The following is an 18,395-nucleotide window of genomic DNA, read 5'->3' as shown; positions in this document are numbered from 1 at the left end:
TCTTGGGCCTCCCTATAAAATTCATTGGTGCACTCAATTTACCTCTTTTTTTATTCTCGGTACTATGTATATCCAAGTATCAGATGACTTTTTCCTAGCTTAATTATCATTTAAAGTGAGTTCTTAAAGTTGTGATTCATGGAGAGTATTATCTCGGATATATGTGCTTATCTTTTTTTTCTGTTTGGAAGACACATTTCATTGTTCTTGTGGATTTGTCAAATTATTACCCATTTTATTACATGGGATTTATTGGGACAAGGTAAGTGTAATAATAATTAGGCCTTAGTACATTTCATATTTTTATATGCCTTGTCACTTTGAAATACTCATGCAATTGGAAAGTTTTCAAATTTATTGGTAAGAAATTTACTGATACCTTAGTTGTAAATAATCTTGTTTAAAATTAAATAAGGCATTGATATATTCCTTGGCATGAAAGCCAAAAAATACATCTAATTCTTGAAGAGAGTCACCCTTAGAGACATCATGTGTAGGGTTAATTTTTCAAAATATAATAGGAGAAATTGTAGAGGATATGCAATAATAATTTTTTCTTGCTGAAAATGTGATGTGATGTATCCATATGCAAAATTGGGGGTTGATGACTAATAGATAGATAGATTTATTCGCCATAGAACAATACATAAAAGTATTGGCTTTTGTTAAGATTCAATTACATTTATAGGTGCATTTACATATTTACAAATTCATGGGAATAATAACGTACATGAAATATATGAGTATTAAAGATTTTAAAATCAGAATTCCCTACATTGGCTCTTTCTATGTACTCTTGGATGCTATAAAAACATTATTTAAAAAGAAATTTTTCAGCATTTTTTTGAATTTATTTTCTTGGGGGAGTATTCGTTTTAACTCTTCAGGAAGTCGATTAAACAGCTTCTAAAACTTCTGAAGTTTTTTGTAGTGCTGCTACTCTGCAATGTTCATTATGAAGATTATCCTTACTCCTGGTGTCGTACTTGTGAACATACCTATTTCTGACCAGTGAAGGGGTTTTGGTGCAGGCATACAAAATCACATTATACGTATAGATACAGGGAATGATCATGATTTTGTGACATTTGAAGTACTCCCTGCAGGGTTTTCTTGCATTTAGTTTAAATATAGCCCTCAATGCCCATTTTTGAAGTGTGAGTATTCTATTGATGTTTCCATGTGCTGAACTCCCCCAGCAGACGATGCCATATCGAGCTATGGACTCAAATATACCATGGTATACTGGGTTAACATTTCTGTATTACAATAGTTGGCAAGATTTTTTAAAAGGAATAGGGCTGAACATAATTTTTTACTACATTTTTCCATTTGAAATCTCCAGCTTAACTCGTTGTCTATTTCTAAACCCAATAAGGTGGTATGTTCTAACTCAGACATCAATTGGTTTCCTATTTCTACGGGAATATTTGACTGAAGGTCTCTATTACTAAATACCAAGTAAACTGTTTTTCTTGCATTTAGTTGTAAATTATTTACTTACAGCCATTGAGCGACTGAATTCACCATAGCATACACATCTATTTCCAATTGAGATGATTTAGTATGACCTGCCATTAGATCATCTGCAAAGACCACCATGTTATTATTATCGTATATATACAGGTAACACCACCTCTGTGGTGGGACTTTATGTACCATTACTTTCTCTTCTTTGTCTGCTCTATTTAGGTGCTCTTTGCCAAAAGTCACATCTTGCATGAATTTAATAGCATTCATACATACAATTGTTCAACCACATACAGGTGCATGCAAAGTGACCGATTCCATGGACCATAAGGCACCAAAAATGTAAATAAATAGAATGAGAAATTTGGCTTTACATATAACAGGAAAAAATTGTAGCAATACTTTCATTTCGTCATTCAATCATATTTTATTGAGGTAAGATGAAATCAAGATCACTTTCTGATTTGAATTCATCTTTGTTTCAAATTCTCTGACATGGTATTGTTATATAATATAAAATTTTAGAATAAATGCGAGCTAGGGAATATTTTTTATAAAACTATATTTTCAATGGAAGCAATATTTTTTTTCTACTGCTTACTGGTATGACTATACATTGACTCCCCTCTTTATGACAGTAATCCATTCAATAGAACCAATCATGTTATGAAAATACTGCTAATAACTTTTTAATTAGTGATAGTTAATTTTCGATGATCTGTCGAGACATAATTATGGGAATTGAATTTTATGATGAATTATTCTCAGGGGTTCCATATTGGCCAACGTTTCGATGCTCGACTCATGCATCGTCCTCAGGGTAGATGAGTGCCACTCTGCATTTGGCCATCTTATATACCTGAGCCCATGGGTCAAGTGACTTGTGATTGGTCCATGATGGAGGAGCCTTCCTTTTGGTTGCCATGGCATTGTGTTCCTTCCTTACCTAACCTTCATCAGGATGAGTTTCCACGCATTGCTGAGGGAATGCCAGAGTCCCTGTTGAAATTCTCTCTTCAGTCTTATTTTAATTGCTTTGTTAATTATTTGGTCCCATTAATCACAGGTGTGGGCGAGTAACTTCATCCCATTAAAGTTAAGTTAATGAAATGATCCATCCAAATGCTGTGTTCAGCTAAAGCTGATTTCAGTTGCATATGAACTGCCAGCACACCAATATCTCCTTCACAATGGAATTGGAAATCGACAGCAAACTCTTTTCCTCGATAACCTGATTCAACGGAAGAGTAATGGCACACTTGGACTTGGAGTGTATTGTAAGCCGATGCACAGTGGTCTGTAACTTAATGGAAAAAGCCACTACCAGCCCAGTGGCAAGCAGTGCTGAACACATTCTTCCAATGAGCCAGTGCCATCACTGACAAAAACAGTTTGCCAGAGCTGAGATGAGATTAGCCACCTCAAGACAACCTTCCCCCAAAATGGGTATAGTGGACGTGTCATCTCTTTGGCCTTAAAAAGATCTTTCAACCTGCAAGTGCACACGGCGCAGGAGGAAAAAGAGAAGCCAATAGCCACAGCCTACTTGCAGTGTGTCTCCTCGATTTCCAGGAAAATATGCAGGATACTGGTGAGGCACAAAATCAAAGCAGTCCACAAACCACCGGGAAAAATTAGAAATTTTATTGTCAGAGCCAAGGACCCAATCAGCCTAAAGACCCCAGGCATTTACCAAGTTCCATGTGCCTGCGGAGACGTCTATATTGGAGAGATGGGCCGGACCAATGAGACCACATTAAAGGAACACCAAAGACACCTACGGCTGGGCAGTTGGAGAAATCAGCCATCGCTGAACTCGGCAGCAAGATGGATCATTCCATTAACTTCGATGGGATGAAGTTACATGCCCGCACCAGTGGTTACTGGGACCGAATAATTAAAGAAGTAATTGAAGTTGGAATGGCCATACATAATTTCAACAGGGACTCCGGCTATTCCCTCAGCAACATGTAGAAACCGGTGCTGATGAAGGTTAGAAAAGGAAGGAACACAATCGACCAACTGGAAGGGTCATGTATATAAGACAGCCAAATGCAGAATGGCACTCATCTACCCAGAGGACGACGCATGAGTCGAGCATTGATACATTGGCTGATATGGAACCCCTGACCCGGTGGAAGACCCAAGAATACTTCATCAAGCAAATGTGCCGGGAAAGCACCAGACATTAATTGAATTTTATATTACACGTTGTAGGGAAAAATAGGGTGTCAAGTTAAATACTTTTTCATGCCTACTTAACATCTTAGTATGATATCATTACCATATTTAACTTCTCACAATCAATTATATTAGTTATATCTCATATGTTGTATTATTATATCTCAAATTGCATGGCTCCTTTACTGTTGGAAATCTCCCTGCCTGTGAGGCCAAACTCACATTCTCTCATTAATCTTTACAAAGAATAGAGCGGATTGCAAGCTGGTAATATCTGATAGCCACACATGACCTCCACTGAATCAAAGTAGTGTAGGTGTTATAACACTGACTTCAGTACAAAAAAATACTCCCCTAAAAGTCTTAACGATTTCCATTAAGGAATCTAAAAGGCTCAATCAGTGAGAAACATATTTGAACAAACATAGAATAAATGTATTGTCCAATGGTTGCAGTTAATACACTAATTACTGTCCTTCCATTTGAGGTCTTCTACCTTCTTCCCCAACCCACTGCAGATTTTTACTCTAAACTTTGGTGTAAAATAGGAACGATATCCTGGGGACTCAAGCTCATCAACTCTAGCAAAATCGGATTGATATGTTCAAGAGAGAGAGAAAGATATATCATAGAATAATGCTGAATTAGCGAAGAGTGGAATCCTTTTCTTTCCTGAATATCAAAAAACAAAATACATCGGTGCTTTGGTACCACTTGAAACCTCTTATTTCCCTTGGCTATGCCCGCCACCCTGCCTAAGCAAGGACTTAAGAATAGTTAACGTATGTGGAATATTAGTCGGTACAGTCTTCTTACTTGGTGCCATTACTTGATTTGTTCAAATACTCTTCAGTCACAACATTTATGTCTCTCCTACTAGAAAATACATTGTTCACTGCAATATCTTATATTGAGTGAAATCCTATCTGGTCTTCCACTGGGTTAGTGCCTCCATAGCTGCTGATGTTTCGATCTCAGACTTGGTCATTAAAACCAGGGCAGCTGTGGAGACACTAACCCAGGGGAAGACCTTAGTGGATTTCATGCAACCGATACACCAGGAAAGCACAATATCTTTCATATCTTATACTATTTTACTAACTGTGATTCAATGCCGTAAACCATAAATGTAGTAAGGTAGAATGCGGTGTCAGGTCATGAAATATAGTTGGGCTTGATATGCTGGAGTCACTGCAGTGCATATTAATTGTTGAATGGCATGAGGTATTGAATGTGGAGTATCCTATCATAAAGTGACCTGTGAGCCTCTTCAAAGAATAAATCTTCAACTAATTGTGTCATAAAGTGATGTAATGACCCCAGTAAAGTGAGTCCACTGAGGTGGCTTCAACTGGCTTAAAAATTATTCTCAAATATGCATGACAGGTTATCTCCTGAATTCTAAATAGAAATTTTACTTCCTAATACTTTACTTGGGCAGGGTTGCCCATTATCACCGTTGCTGTTCAACCTGGATGTAGAGGAAATGATCAAAGAGGCATGGGAAGAACTCGAGGTAGGAATGAAAGTGGGCGGGGAATTCGTAAAATCAGTTAGGTTTGCTGATGACCAAGCTTTAGTTTGTCAGTCAGCCAAGGGGTTGCAAACATTGCTGAGTGAATTGGAAATCCAGTGCGACAGGTATGGGATGAGAATCAATATTAATAAAACAAAGGTTATGCGATTTTCTAGAAAGAAAAAGGCCAAGCTTAACATTAAAATAGGAGGGCAAAAACTAGAGCAGGTAGAACAGTTTACATATCTCGGTAGTGTTTTGGACCAACACGGCCAAAGTAGTAGGGATGTAAGGAGAAGAACTGCGCTAGGCAAAGAGGCTTTCACAAGGAGGGAGTTGATGACGGGGATGTTAAGAAAAGACCCGTAAAAACTTTGATATGGAGCGCGGAAACGTGGTCATTGAAGCAGGAGGATAGACGTAGACTGGAGGCTTTTGAAATGTGGGTGTGGAGAAGAATGGAGAAGGTAAAATGGACAGAGAAGAAAACAAATGAGGAAGTACTTGGTTAGGTGGGCAAAGAGAGGGGTTTGTTGGGAGAAATCCTATGGAGGCAGGAAAAGTGGATGAAGGTGGTATTGACCGGCAGCGGGATGTTGAAGACAGTAATTGAAGGGAGAATGTTAGGCAAATGAGGAAAGGGAAGGAACAGGATAGGGATGTTGAATGGGATGAAGGGAGGAAGAAAGTACTCAGAGCTGAAGAGGGACCTGATGTAGAGGGGGATGTTGTGTTTTGATGGGGGTCACAAATTGTTGAATTAGTAATTTTGTCCATCCAAAAACCTACCTTAACTGGTAGATTACCTAATAATGATAATAACTTCCTAATAATGGAAACACCTATGAGAATTATTTGAGAATCTTGAGCTGGATCACATCATGTCAACTCATGCTAAACTAATGCCTCAAAACTTGTGTCTAAATCTTTATTGGATGTGAAATGCATTTCATCCCTATGGCATCATATTTTTGTATGTCATGTCCACATGACAATAGATTGTTTGAATAGATTGCAGTCTTCAAAAGCTTGCATCAGTTATGACATTTAATTGCTTGGATATTAAAATCATTTGAGAGCATGTAAAAATGTGGATGCATTTTGTTCATGCTAGAATGAGAACCACCATTGTGGCCGTCCACTGGGCAAATTGAAATTGACAGATCTATATTTATGTTAAATTCTACTGGATGACTGTTCTTCACACAATGTGTCTCAGTGTCAGCCTGGGCTATGAACATTATTTGGAAAGAGCTTCATTCAAAAATTAAATAGGTCATATGTTTTTTTTGTGATTTCTATATATTCAAAAAATAAGTCATCATTATTATATCGTTGATGACCACATGTTCTTATGCAAAATTGTTTTTTCAAACACTTGAAGGAAGTCTTCCCTGCTTCACTTTGAATACCAAAGATAAATTTTGATCATTGTTTTCTATTAAATTTCATGTTTAAAATTGACTGAGCGAACATATGTCTTATCATAAACTATGTGGTAGAGTAGAGCAACATAATTAAAACAAAGAAGGTACTATTGGTTTTTAAAATCCTCTCATTCTTCGGTTGTCACGATCCAAACATTTATATTTTTAATAATTTACAGACCTTTGTTATATACACGAAAAACTGTTCTTGCAGCATGGTAGTCCAATGGGCACCCACTGGTAATGGAAGGGGCCTGGTTTCAAAAATGTGTAATTCCTTAGAATGGGCTTAAATTAATACGAACTGTAAGATTTTATTGGTGCCTGAGCTTTCTAGAAAAATTGAGACTGTACATTGAAAGAAGCTGTCCCTCATTTCCCTGCATACATGCATTACACCTGCTATGGGACCTTATAAAACCATTAGGTTTCAAACCAATCTCTAGCATGATGAATATAACATACCTTAATTTTCCATATTTTTAAAGCAATCAGTTTTCACATTTTCGAATCATTATTGATAGTCCTTTTGATAATGATGTGAAAACATTGAAACCAGTTATTTCACTGAATAATTTTGGAAAATAGGAAGTTTTTTTAACTCTCATGAGTTAATTCCAATGGGTCTCAGGCACATATAAATGATTCAATCTTTGGTGTGTTGTCCTAAATGTCTTAGTTTCTTAGATCCTCATTCCACCTCGTCATTTCAGTCCACCTGAGTGATTCATGTATACCTCTCAGCAAAGCATATTGTTTCAAGTGTAAGATACCTTGAGTCACCTAAGTGCTCTGTTTCCCATGGAGTTTTCAATTCAGCTTGAGGGACGTATCATATTCTGGTTAGGTCTTCAAGAGTGCAAGAGAGGGAAATGCAGAAGCACTTTGATAATCTCTCTGTACTTTTTCAAAAACTCAAGAACTAAATCTTCTCTTTAAATTCTCAGATAAGTTGCCCGTAGGTCATCCTCCTGCAGGAAGAGCTCACATAGGAGACTTTCTCTGACATGAAATGTGTAGTGGCTGACTTCAGTGTTTGCCTCCTGTAATTTCCTTGCATTTGTGTTGGTAGTATGCCTTCAAAAAAGTGTTGACTGCAACCACTAAGGTGTATGCATCACCATTAAAGACCTGCCCCTCCTCCATTGATTTCAATACTTGGCTGTGCTTCATAGTGTAATGCTATGCCATGAGTAGTGTTTAGAAATATATGAACCAGAAGTAGAACAGTCTATAAATTTATCATAGAATAGAATCCCCAGAAAAACAAAACCAACAATATAATGGGAAATAATAAAATCATTGGGCTTTTGAGAGAACACATACTATGATTTTCTAGTTATTGGCTATTGGCAATAGCTAAGAAAACAAATGGACATGAGGAAGAATATTGACTCAGCAAGCCAAATGAAAATTTACTAAATATCGAGCATTAAAATATGTAAAATTATAATCACCTCTTTATTTTATAGCTGACTGAAGAAAAATATCTGTTGTAGTTGATGTATGGATATCTTATCCATTCGTGAACCAACATCTTTTTGCTAGCTTTTTCTTTTGGCATCTTAGAAATTTGAACTTAAAAGAAATTAGCTTTTTATGTCTTCATAGAATTTATCTCTATTAATTCAACTTAAAAAACCATAAACATAGTAATCAACCCGAAGGTCGGTTTGGCAGGAGATGGTAGAGTTCACCCAGTATTAAGCCCATAGACATGTAAAAGGCACACATCAGGGTAGGGGGGCCAGTTCCTTTCCCTGAGCCAGTTATGGTTTCCCAGGAAGATCTGGTACATCACACAGCCTGGGTCCAGCTGATAGTGCCCAGAGAGGCCTGCCTGGGAATTGAACCTGGGCCCTCCAGTCAGTAGTCCAATACTCTACTCCTGGACTGCCACGGCCCACATTTAATTCAACATGAAGCATCAAATAAACAAGTTTTATCAGGATTTATAGCTCAAATGCAAATATGAATTTGCATGTATTTCTCACCAATCATCAACAGTGATTGCATCATTACTCTCATTCTGAAAAAATGCTTTTTAAATTTCAGTTTTTTAAAAATTTTTTATTGTGCAATTCACATTTTGCCACTTTAGGATATAAAATAGCCCAAAGATTTGCAACATTCATATCATCCCAACTTGCCTCACTTCTGTATTGCCTGAGGCTTAAAGTAGTTTCCTCCATTTTAGTGAGAGGGAAATGGATAAGGGAAAAATAGTAAAATTAGTAGTTAAGGCAAAATCTTTTGGCAGATTCAAGATGCTATCAATTTAGTTCAATGTCATGTGATGTGAACCAACTATTGGGAACTTGGTAGCCTCATATTGCTACAATTAGAATGTGTGGTGTTCATATTTTTACCAAGCCGTCTCATGTCAGGAATCAATAAGGAAGAAGTTTCATGCTTTTGTCACATCATTCAGAATTAATTTATGTATCCCCTGGGCTACTTTGATTGATACAGTCAGTACCTAGCAAATTATTGAATCAAGCATACTCCTTTGAAAGAAAGCTTTCAATTGGTATTGTAATAACTAGCTCAACTTTTGAGAGTTAAGGGGATCGAGATGGTCCGGGGGATAATGTACTGGCTTCCCACCCAGAGGGCCCTGGTTCAAATCCTGGCAATGTTGAATATTTTTCAGAGGTATCTCGATTCCTACTTGAGGTGCTTTGTGGAGGGCACTTTAAGTCAGTATGCCATCAGTCGGATGAGACGTTAAGCTGCGGACCCCTTTGCGCCTTTTGTAAAGAGTAGGCTAATGCCATCACTGGGTTTCTCTCTATCCTTTCCTGTCCATCTCCTATGGCGCAAATGACCTCAGCTGTCAGTCGCCTCCCCTAAATACTACTACTTTTGAGAGTTAAAAGATTGATTTGCTGATAAAAGAAAAAGTGATGGCTTTCATTAATGCATCTATGGAGCATGATTTCTATAAGCTTAAAACAATTCTTTCTGGAACAATATCAAGTTAGGAATTCAAGCCATACTGTGTATCCGGTGACATTTTGTGTGAAAATCAAGTTTTGTGTTCTTTGTAACAAAAATGAATAATTTTGATAGTATAATTCACTAGAATACTAAGTATTAGAATAATGTGATACCTTTGGAATGAAATTTTTCATCATATATCATTTTCATTGCCCTCTTTTCATTGTGAATAAATTTTATTTAAGGTATGGTGGGAGATGGCTCTTTTTAGTGTATGGATGGTGTCCCTAATTTCATCACATTTTCACCCAAAATGCTAGTTATATTGTGCATGCATGTAAAGTTAAATAAAAAAATGCTTGAGTGACTTCATGTGGTCATTGGGAAATCTGGACTAATATAATAACATAGAAATATTTTTTTTGGATTAAAGACAAATTCCTTGGATGAACCTAATAATTTGTAACCCAAGGCTTTAACTGTAAACTGACCTTTTGTTGAATTGTCTTTCCTATTCCAGCTTGCTTTTCATCACATCCAAATATTGTTAGATTCAACGGTAAGTTTATTTAGAATTAATATGATGTTTTTCACTTATATTGGGTGTTTACATGATTTCCTGAAATTAGTAATGATTACATGCGCTGACATGCTTTGTCTTGTTGTGGAGAGTAATGTATGAGATATGTTTTCTGATCTTGTCACTAATTATATGGCTTCTTGCCAGTATTTTTTCAAAGTAAATGATGAGCTTGAGTATAAACCAGCCCCTCAAAGTTTAAGTTACTCCCTTGCAGAATCAGTCATAGTATTAAAACACCATATTCACAATTCATATTATAAATTTCAACTTAAAGATAACAATTTTTCCTCACGATAAAATTTAAAAGCTGGTACCTATGCTGATAAGCTGTTTAATTAAGTGATGAGGAAAATTTTACCTCCATTTTGAATTTCATTTAAAAGCAATGTGTGCATATGGCATAAAAATAAGCAAAACCTATAAGAAAGTTGATGCAGAAAATTCTCATTGATTTTGGCACAGTTTATTCTCAGAATTCTATACAGAAATATTGGTATCATAAATTTTTGCTGCTGGCCCTGATCTTTGGATACCCATTTTGAGCTTTATTTTTGGTGGCCATAAGTTTCAATGCCAAGCCCCCATTTTCAGCTGCTGACCATGTTTTATTAGCTATAAAGTATAATTTTTTTGGTAGTCGTTACTGTTTTATTTACAACCGTGCCAAGGATTTTTTACCTCTGCCTGTTCAGCAGGAAACATGAATTTTGCAGCCAACCCGTTATTTGGTCGCCATTTATTCTGTTTTTTAGCATAGACTACCAATGATTTTGTATCCCTCCACCCAGGGTTTTTTCTCCATCCCTGTTTTTTAGACAGCCAGCCCTGATTTTTGGCAGTCATTATTGGTTTTTTGAGCATTCACTGAAGAGTCATCCAAATATACATACCTGTAAACTTTGTCCAAATGCGACCCTTTGCATCATCATGTCAGACTGCAAGAATGCCTCTTAATCAATGCTTTCATGCCACATGTCGCACAGTTCTGTATTATGTAAAACATAAATGAAACTGATGATACAGATATCCTGTATCCAAATCAAACCCACTGTATTATGAGACAGAATCAGCCATTTCATCTCTGTATCCATTTCTTTTGATAAATTCAGGTATTACCCTCAGAATAATTTTTAAAACTCTGGGATAAAAAGTTCCATTGCTTGTATCATGCTATTTCCCAGGCTGATAAAAAAAGCTGTATCCCATGGCATATAAAACATCCCCATTTTAGCACAGGAAAAAAAAGTTTTTACAGCATGTGAAACCACAGCACTTTTTTAATATAATACCTCATCATTTATTACTCTGTCTATCCACTTGTTATATTATTATTAACAACAAAATTGTTTAAGCCACAATAATAATATTTTGAAGTTCATCTAGTTGGTGCTAAAATTAGCCCACACTGGTGAGCACTGAGAATGACTTCAGCCTGCATAAGACCTTGCTTGTGCATGCAAGACCAAGGAGGTGATTTTGGAGGTCATATTTTGGGAAAGGTGCATGTTATAGTACCATAAATAATTTTATTATCTGCCTTAAATAACGATAATATGTGGGAAATATTTTTAACATGCTCTGGGACATTTTTTAAGGCATGGTTGGACAAAAATGCATATCTACTGATCATAACAAAAACCAAATAATATATGGTGTTTAATGCTCACTAGATTTCTAATCATCACTAAGCTCAATGATTTACTGGGTATTGATGGAACAAAACTTTTTTATGTAAACAAAAATTCTCAATTTTCTCTAATTTATTAGCCTTAATTCTTTCACATAATTAGGTGGTCCATTGAGATTTTTAATACCAAATCTATCACTCTTGAACATGATCTCCATATTTTGAGATAGTTAATATATTTATTGAAAGGGAAACAAATGAGGAAGTACTTGGCATGGTGGGCGAAGAGAGTGGTTTGTTGGGAGAAATCCTATGGAGGCAGGAAAAATGGATGAAGGGCGTATTGATCGGTAGTAGGATGTTGAAGACTGTAATAGAGGGGAGAATGTTAGGCAAAGGAGGAAAGGGCAGGGACAGGATAGGGATGTTGGACGGGATGAAGGGAGGGAGAAAGTACTCAGAGATGAAGAGGGAACTGATGTAGAGTAGGATGCTGGATTTTGTGTTTTGTTAGGAGTCACAATATATTTATTTGGTAGTTGGGTCCATCCAAAACCTATCTTAACCAGTAGATTACCTAATAATAAATAATAATTATTTTTCCTCTAGGATAGAAGAAAAATATTTTGTTTGGATCGAAATTAGCTATAGATACTACCTATTATGAAATGATCTGAAAAATTGAGTTTTTCCCAGGCAAAATTTTCCCTCAGCAAAAAAGTTTTCAATTGACACGTGTTTTTTATGCTTTTTTCCAGAAATCAAGTATATAATATTTAACCTGACCAGAGTAGCCCTGAAGTTTTCAAAATATGTTGTCGCTGGCATAACTTTACAGATTTGACTCAACATATTGAAATGAAAGAAGTAACTTTGTAATTCCACACGAGCTGAAATAAATACAACCTAGATTTTGATGTTTGATGTCATCATCAGGTCCAAGTCTGTCATCGGGACGTGATGATGATGTCGAACTTTGAAACATAGGTCGGGTTTTAATAAAGTTTGTGTGGAATTACAAGGTTACTTCTTTCATTGTAACTGAAGTTTCCAATTGACATAGGCATGAAATAGCTTAGGAAATGTAGTTCATTAAACTACCCAAAAGCTGCTGATAAGAAGCATAAGTAGTTATTTCTGTATCAACTGCTCTCATATTTGTATTTTCATCTATTGGTGGGTTGGCAGAGTTACTATCTGACATATTAAATCTTTTTAATAGATCCCTGATTAATTGACCAAGTTATTTTGAGTTCATAATTGGCCCTATTTCTCTCACCATTTCAATGCTTCGGCAAATGGTGTCATTGCTCAAATCTTTTATTTTAAAATGCCAGGGCAACACTTATTTCAGTGCACATGCTACATAGTAATCATTATATAAAATAATGAAAATCATTTACATGGACTATTCAATCATTACAATGATATCTATGTCAAACTTGGTTCCTTAGACTGATATATGATGCCCGATTGATGCCAGCACATCATAGACCCTTTTTCTATCAGATAGCCATCTGTTTAAGACCATATATCACATATTTGAGAAGACAGACATTTCCTTTTTCACCTTAATTAATAAAATGTTCAGGATGAGCCACATAACTATATGCACCCTTATCTCCATGCAGAATTGCAGTCACAACATCAAGATGTTCTATCTCAAAGTTATGGTGAACTCTAAGACCAAACTCAAGTCTCCTAGAAGGGTGGCAGATATCAGGAAAAGTATATATTTGGGCTAGAGGACTGGTTTCCATATTTATTTAATATTACTGAGTTTTCCTCAGCATCTGTAGAATTCTCCCAATCTGCCTTATCCTTACCAGAGAGTGTTTGCTGAATCATCAGAAGTTCACTATCAGTTACATCACAAGCAAAAGCTTGATAGGATGTTTCATAGTAATCTGACCATTTGGGAAACATCTGTTTCAAGCCAGTTTTCCATACTCAACTGTTTGCTCAACTAATTGATGATAATGTTCAACACATTGCATTGCATTATTACTCTCAGAAGATGAATAATTAACATCTCCTCTCTCTTGAATCTTCCTCACTCACTCATTACATGTAATTTAAATCACCCATTAATCATGTTATTACCAAGGGTAATATTCCTTTCTTCATTCCCCTGAGGTACCTATATTTATTAATTTTATGCACAAGTATTGTCTTGTGTTAAGTACTTGCAGTTGAATACTGCCTGCTAGTCAGGACAGTAATGCCACATATGGCACTCTTTTTTATTCGTAGTTGAACTAGACTTATTCTCTTCCCCTAAAACCAAGAAAAATGATACAAAATCAAAGCGAGGCATTTTGCCTGTCCTGAAGCAGTAATGTTTTGGATTTTATGGAAATTTGGTAGTAAAAGTAATAGAAGTTTGTTTTTTAATCAAACTTTAATTTTTTATTTGCAATTGTGAAAGAGAAATAGTAGTCATCAATTACAAAACCAAAGTGATTTAAAAACTAAGAGGCATAAATAAAACAATTCAGTAAATCTTCATGTTTTACCAGATTATTACATTCATTCTAGCACATTGACATTTTATTTAAGTAATCTTGAAGAGAATTTGTGAATGTGTTAGCAAATTATGCACAAATCATAAACCCCATGTTTCCACATTGTAATCACAAACATGCATCAGTTGCGAGGACTCATTCCATAATCTTGTCTCTCATCAATTAAAATTATGATAATTTAGGTGGTTTCCTGTTGCTGCTCCTCATTAGTATTTTTAACATGATACCATCACTTAAATGGCTGCCCCACTGGGGTCAGATCTCTTTGCAACTGCCCAGCTGTGAAACAGATGCTGTATTGACTATCGTTCATCTGTCTCCTACCCTTCAACCTAACTCATGTGTGACCCTACAAGGCATAAATATTGCTTCCGTCAGCACAGCTCAGGGGTCATTAGTACATACAAGTCCTCCACCATGTCAAGGTTGTAGTCCATGGGGAGGGATATCAACAGGATATCAATTTTAATTCAATCATTTTAATAATTTCCTTTACCTTGTACTTTATTTATAATGAACTGATAGCAAATAGTCACCTGAATATTACATCATTAACATGTAGTAAATGTTTCACATCATATCTCAAACTTTTTCTTGGAGATAAATTGCTGATGTTTTTTTTCATAATATATACCATGATTTCCATAATTACCCTTGTATGTGGTGGCATAGTTTTGATTTTTTAATGATATGCTGAATGATTGATTTTTATAATGAGTGCTTTTGTTATTGTTCCGAGGTAAAATCAATTGTGGTTTCTAGGGACTTGTGTGCCACCTGACAATGTCTAAATGTGCATGCATTTAAATAACAATATTATTGCTATTAGTAAACTACTGGATAAGGTAAGTTTTAAGTAGACACAAGCTACCAAACAGTACAGAGTGAACTACCTTTTCTTTCTCCAAAAACAACCTGAAATCCAACATTACAATAAGGCCCTTTTCAATTCTGAATAGTTCCTGCCTCCCTTCACTCCAGCCTCCTTATCCTATTCCTACCCCTTTCTCATTTGCCTAACAAGCTTTGGTGTGTAGGTCAGTCGAGGGGTTGCAAACATTGATGAGTGAATTGGAAAGTCTGTACTATTGGTATGGGATGAGAATGAATGTAAACAGGGTGAAGGTTATGCAATTTTCGAGAAATGGAAAGCCAAGTTAACTAGTGAAGTTAGAGTTCATAGACTGGAGCAGGTGGAACAGTTTGCCTGTCCCTGAGGTGTAACAGACCAGAATGGTGGGCACATGAGACAAGGAGTACTTAGGACGAGGAAGCTTTCACAGAGAAGAGGGAATTGATGCCAGGGGTGTGGAGGAGGGATGTTAATAGGAGTAGATTGGTGGTATAGGAGAATTATCCATAGCCTGCACATGCTTCAGACTGCTTCACCGCAAGTGGGGGAAGGAGAATCTGGTTAGGCAGTGTTTAGAAGAGGAGTAAGGCAGGGCTGTCCTTTATCACCTGTGCTGTTCAACATATATGTGGAGGAAATGATTAAAGCACAGAAAGAATTGGAGATAGGAAAGAAAGTCAGTGGGGAATTCATAAAATCAGTTAGGTTTGCTGATGATCAAACCTTAGTTTGTCAGTCAGCCAAGGGGTCACAAGCATTGCGGAGCACATTAAAAAGCCAGTGCAATAGTTATGGCATGAGAAGAAATTTACACAAGATGAAAGTTATGCTATATATGTTATCAAAACAGGAAGGCAAAAACAGGAACAGGTGCAGCAGTTTGCGTATCTCGAAAGTTTTTTGAACCAAAATGGTCAAAGTAATAGCGACATAGGGCAAAAAATTACATTAGGCATAGAAGCTTTTGCAAGAAGTAGGGAATTGATGATATGGATTTTGAGTGAGGATGTTAAGAAAAAGCCCTTCAAAGCTTTGATATGGAGTGTGGCAGTGAACGGCATGTAAGCTTGGTAATTGAAGTGGGATTATAGGCATAGATTGGAGGATTTTGAAATGTTGGTGTGGAGAAGGATGAGGAATATGATATGGACTGAAATGATGGCAGATGAGGAGACGTTAGGCATAGTGGCGGAGGAGAGAGGATTGTCGAGAGAAATCAAAAAGAAGCTGGAAAGATGGATGCAGAGCCTTTTAATTGGCAATGGGTTGTTTAAAGCTGTGATGATGCTATATGCATGCAATAAATTTGCACTCTTACCCGCTCGCTCTCTCATACAAAATTTTGATCCTGGACCAAGATCTACCTAAATAATTAGGAAAACGTCAAAAAATAATAAAGTCATTCTCATTCAGTGAATAAAATGATCCATAATTTTGATCTAGGTCATTTTATTGTTAAAACATATTTTGTTGCATTTGTTCTTTCCAAAGGAGTCTGGGGTAATTTTTCATTATTTCTTGTGGGGGCTGGCAGTTAAAGCGAAACCATTAGAAACGAGTCCGCAGTGCACTTATTGTAGATTACAAGGTTTGTCCCAAAATTAGTAGGGCTAAGTTTATTAACAAATATTTACTGCCAGCATTGATACATTCACTCAAAAGTGTTCGGATTAGCACCCTTGTGTGTCCACACACAGCTGCCAGTGGGTTTTCAATGCCTCATGCTACCAAGCTTCCTCGTCATGACCTGTTGTAACATTGCCACCATGCTGTGTTGGCATCCTTTCACCATGAATTTGAGGTGGGGAAAGAGTAAGAAGCCTGGTGGGGCATTGTCTAAAAAATTTGGATCCTCACTCACATGGTCAAGAATCTCTTGGCAGATCCACATGCAAGTTTCCTTTTGTTCATCGGAGAGCCCTCGTGGCACCAAACTTTCTCGTGCCCATGTTTTCAGTGGCAAGTTGATGCACATAACTGTTAGGGATGCTAAGTTCTTCAGAAACCATGTGAACACTTAATCTGCGATCCATATCCAACAAAACCTTCACTCTTGCAATTTTCGTTACTTTTTGAGGTCGAAGGGCATCCTGTACATTTGGGCATCTTGACCCTCTTAGTGCGGCGGGCCGACATATCAGCTCTTGCGTAGTTTATTGTTTAAATCGCTGTAACTTATGGTTTTTGTGCTATCAATAGGGTGAATCCCATACAATTATATAACACATTTTTTAATTTTTTATTAGCAATTTTAAATGCTTTTCAAAAAGTATAATTCTTACTATAATTTTAGGTTCAGTTTTGTACATGTCGGGAAGCTCAGCCTAATTGTCTCCTTGTTTCTTTTCCTGAGTGGTCTTTACACTATGAAAATCCACTGAAAGGCTACTAATCTGTGTTCATCAGAAATCTCTTGAATGTGTTATGGTGTCTTGGTGTTGATATATAACTGCTTCTTCAGACATTGTTGATACGATGGAAATGAGAGCACTGCTTTGCAATCATTTTGGTTTCTCTTGCCGTCCACCCTATCTAATCATTTGCGCCCTGTGTATTGCATTACATTGTCAGCAGTTCTCTGTGAGTTAGAACTGTCAGTAGTTCTCTGTGAGTTCTTTTCTGCCTTTAGATTGTAAGCACATTGTCGCAGTCTCAAGGAAAGGGGAAAAGTCCCAATTTGGCTCAGTAAGATCAGCCTTTTCACCAAAATCGAACTATGCAGAGGCTGACAAAAAAATTTTCAATTCACTGGTTTTTCTTTATTTATTTATAATTTTTCTACAAGTCTTTTTGATTCTTTCTTATATTTAAATATGGTAGTTTTATAGAAAAATGTTTTGAAAAGGTATTAGTATTGTGTCTAAAAATCTAAATATTATTTCTAAAAAAATATTCTTCAAATTTATAATACTGTAATAATTACATTTATTTTTCAGATGATGTAAATGTTAACCGTCATTATTAACTACAATATTTTATTTTAAAATAAAGAAAACTGCATATGGATATCTAAAGAAATGGCTTCATAATGTTTTTTTTCCTAAGGTGATACATTTTCTTAAATTACCCTTCGCACTTCTCACTAGTACCCCTTGAATCCCCACCGCACTAAGAGGGTTAAACATCTTCTCTACCCACCCAAAACTTGTGGCACTCAAAAATATCCAATCTACCTATGGCGTTATCACCGTAAGCTGCCTTGAGCATATCATGAGTCTCTTTCCTGGTTTTGCGAAGTTTCACGCAAAATTTAATGGCAAAGCGCTGTCCCAA

The 18,395-nt window shown here is 36.4% G+C and overlaps 1 protein-coding gene across 2 annotated transcripts in view; it reads left to right on the top strand.

Annotated features, from left to right (window-relative positions):
* The window catches only part of LOC139698757 (BRCA2-interacting transcriptional repressor EMSY-like), a 59,013-nt gene that overhangs the window by 33,931 nt on the left and 6,687 nt on the right, over positions 1–18,395 (top strand). The window contains exon 14 of one of the 2 annotated variants that reach the window (XM_071597662.1): positions 10,055–10,093. The exons of the other annotated variant lie outside the window; for it this stretch is intronic. Coding sequence (XP_071453763.1) covers positions 10,055–10,093 — 39 coding nt within the window. The remainder of the gene's footprint in view (positions 1–10,054; positions 10,094–18,395) is intronic. 2 annotated transcript variants of the gene reach the window in all.

Source organism: Hetaerina americana, unplaced genomic scaffold, assembly GCF_022747635.1.
Source record: "Hetaerina americana unplaced genomic scaffold, ioHetAmer1.1.p SCAF_9, whole genome shotgun sequence".
Classification (NCBI taxonomy): Eukaryota; Metazoa; Arthropoda; class Insecta; order Odonata; family Calopterygidae; genus Hetaerina; species Hetaerina americana.
Note: the sequence above shows the minus strand (reverse complement) of the source record. Positions and strands in the feature narration are given on the sequence as shown.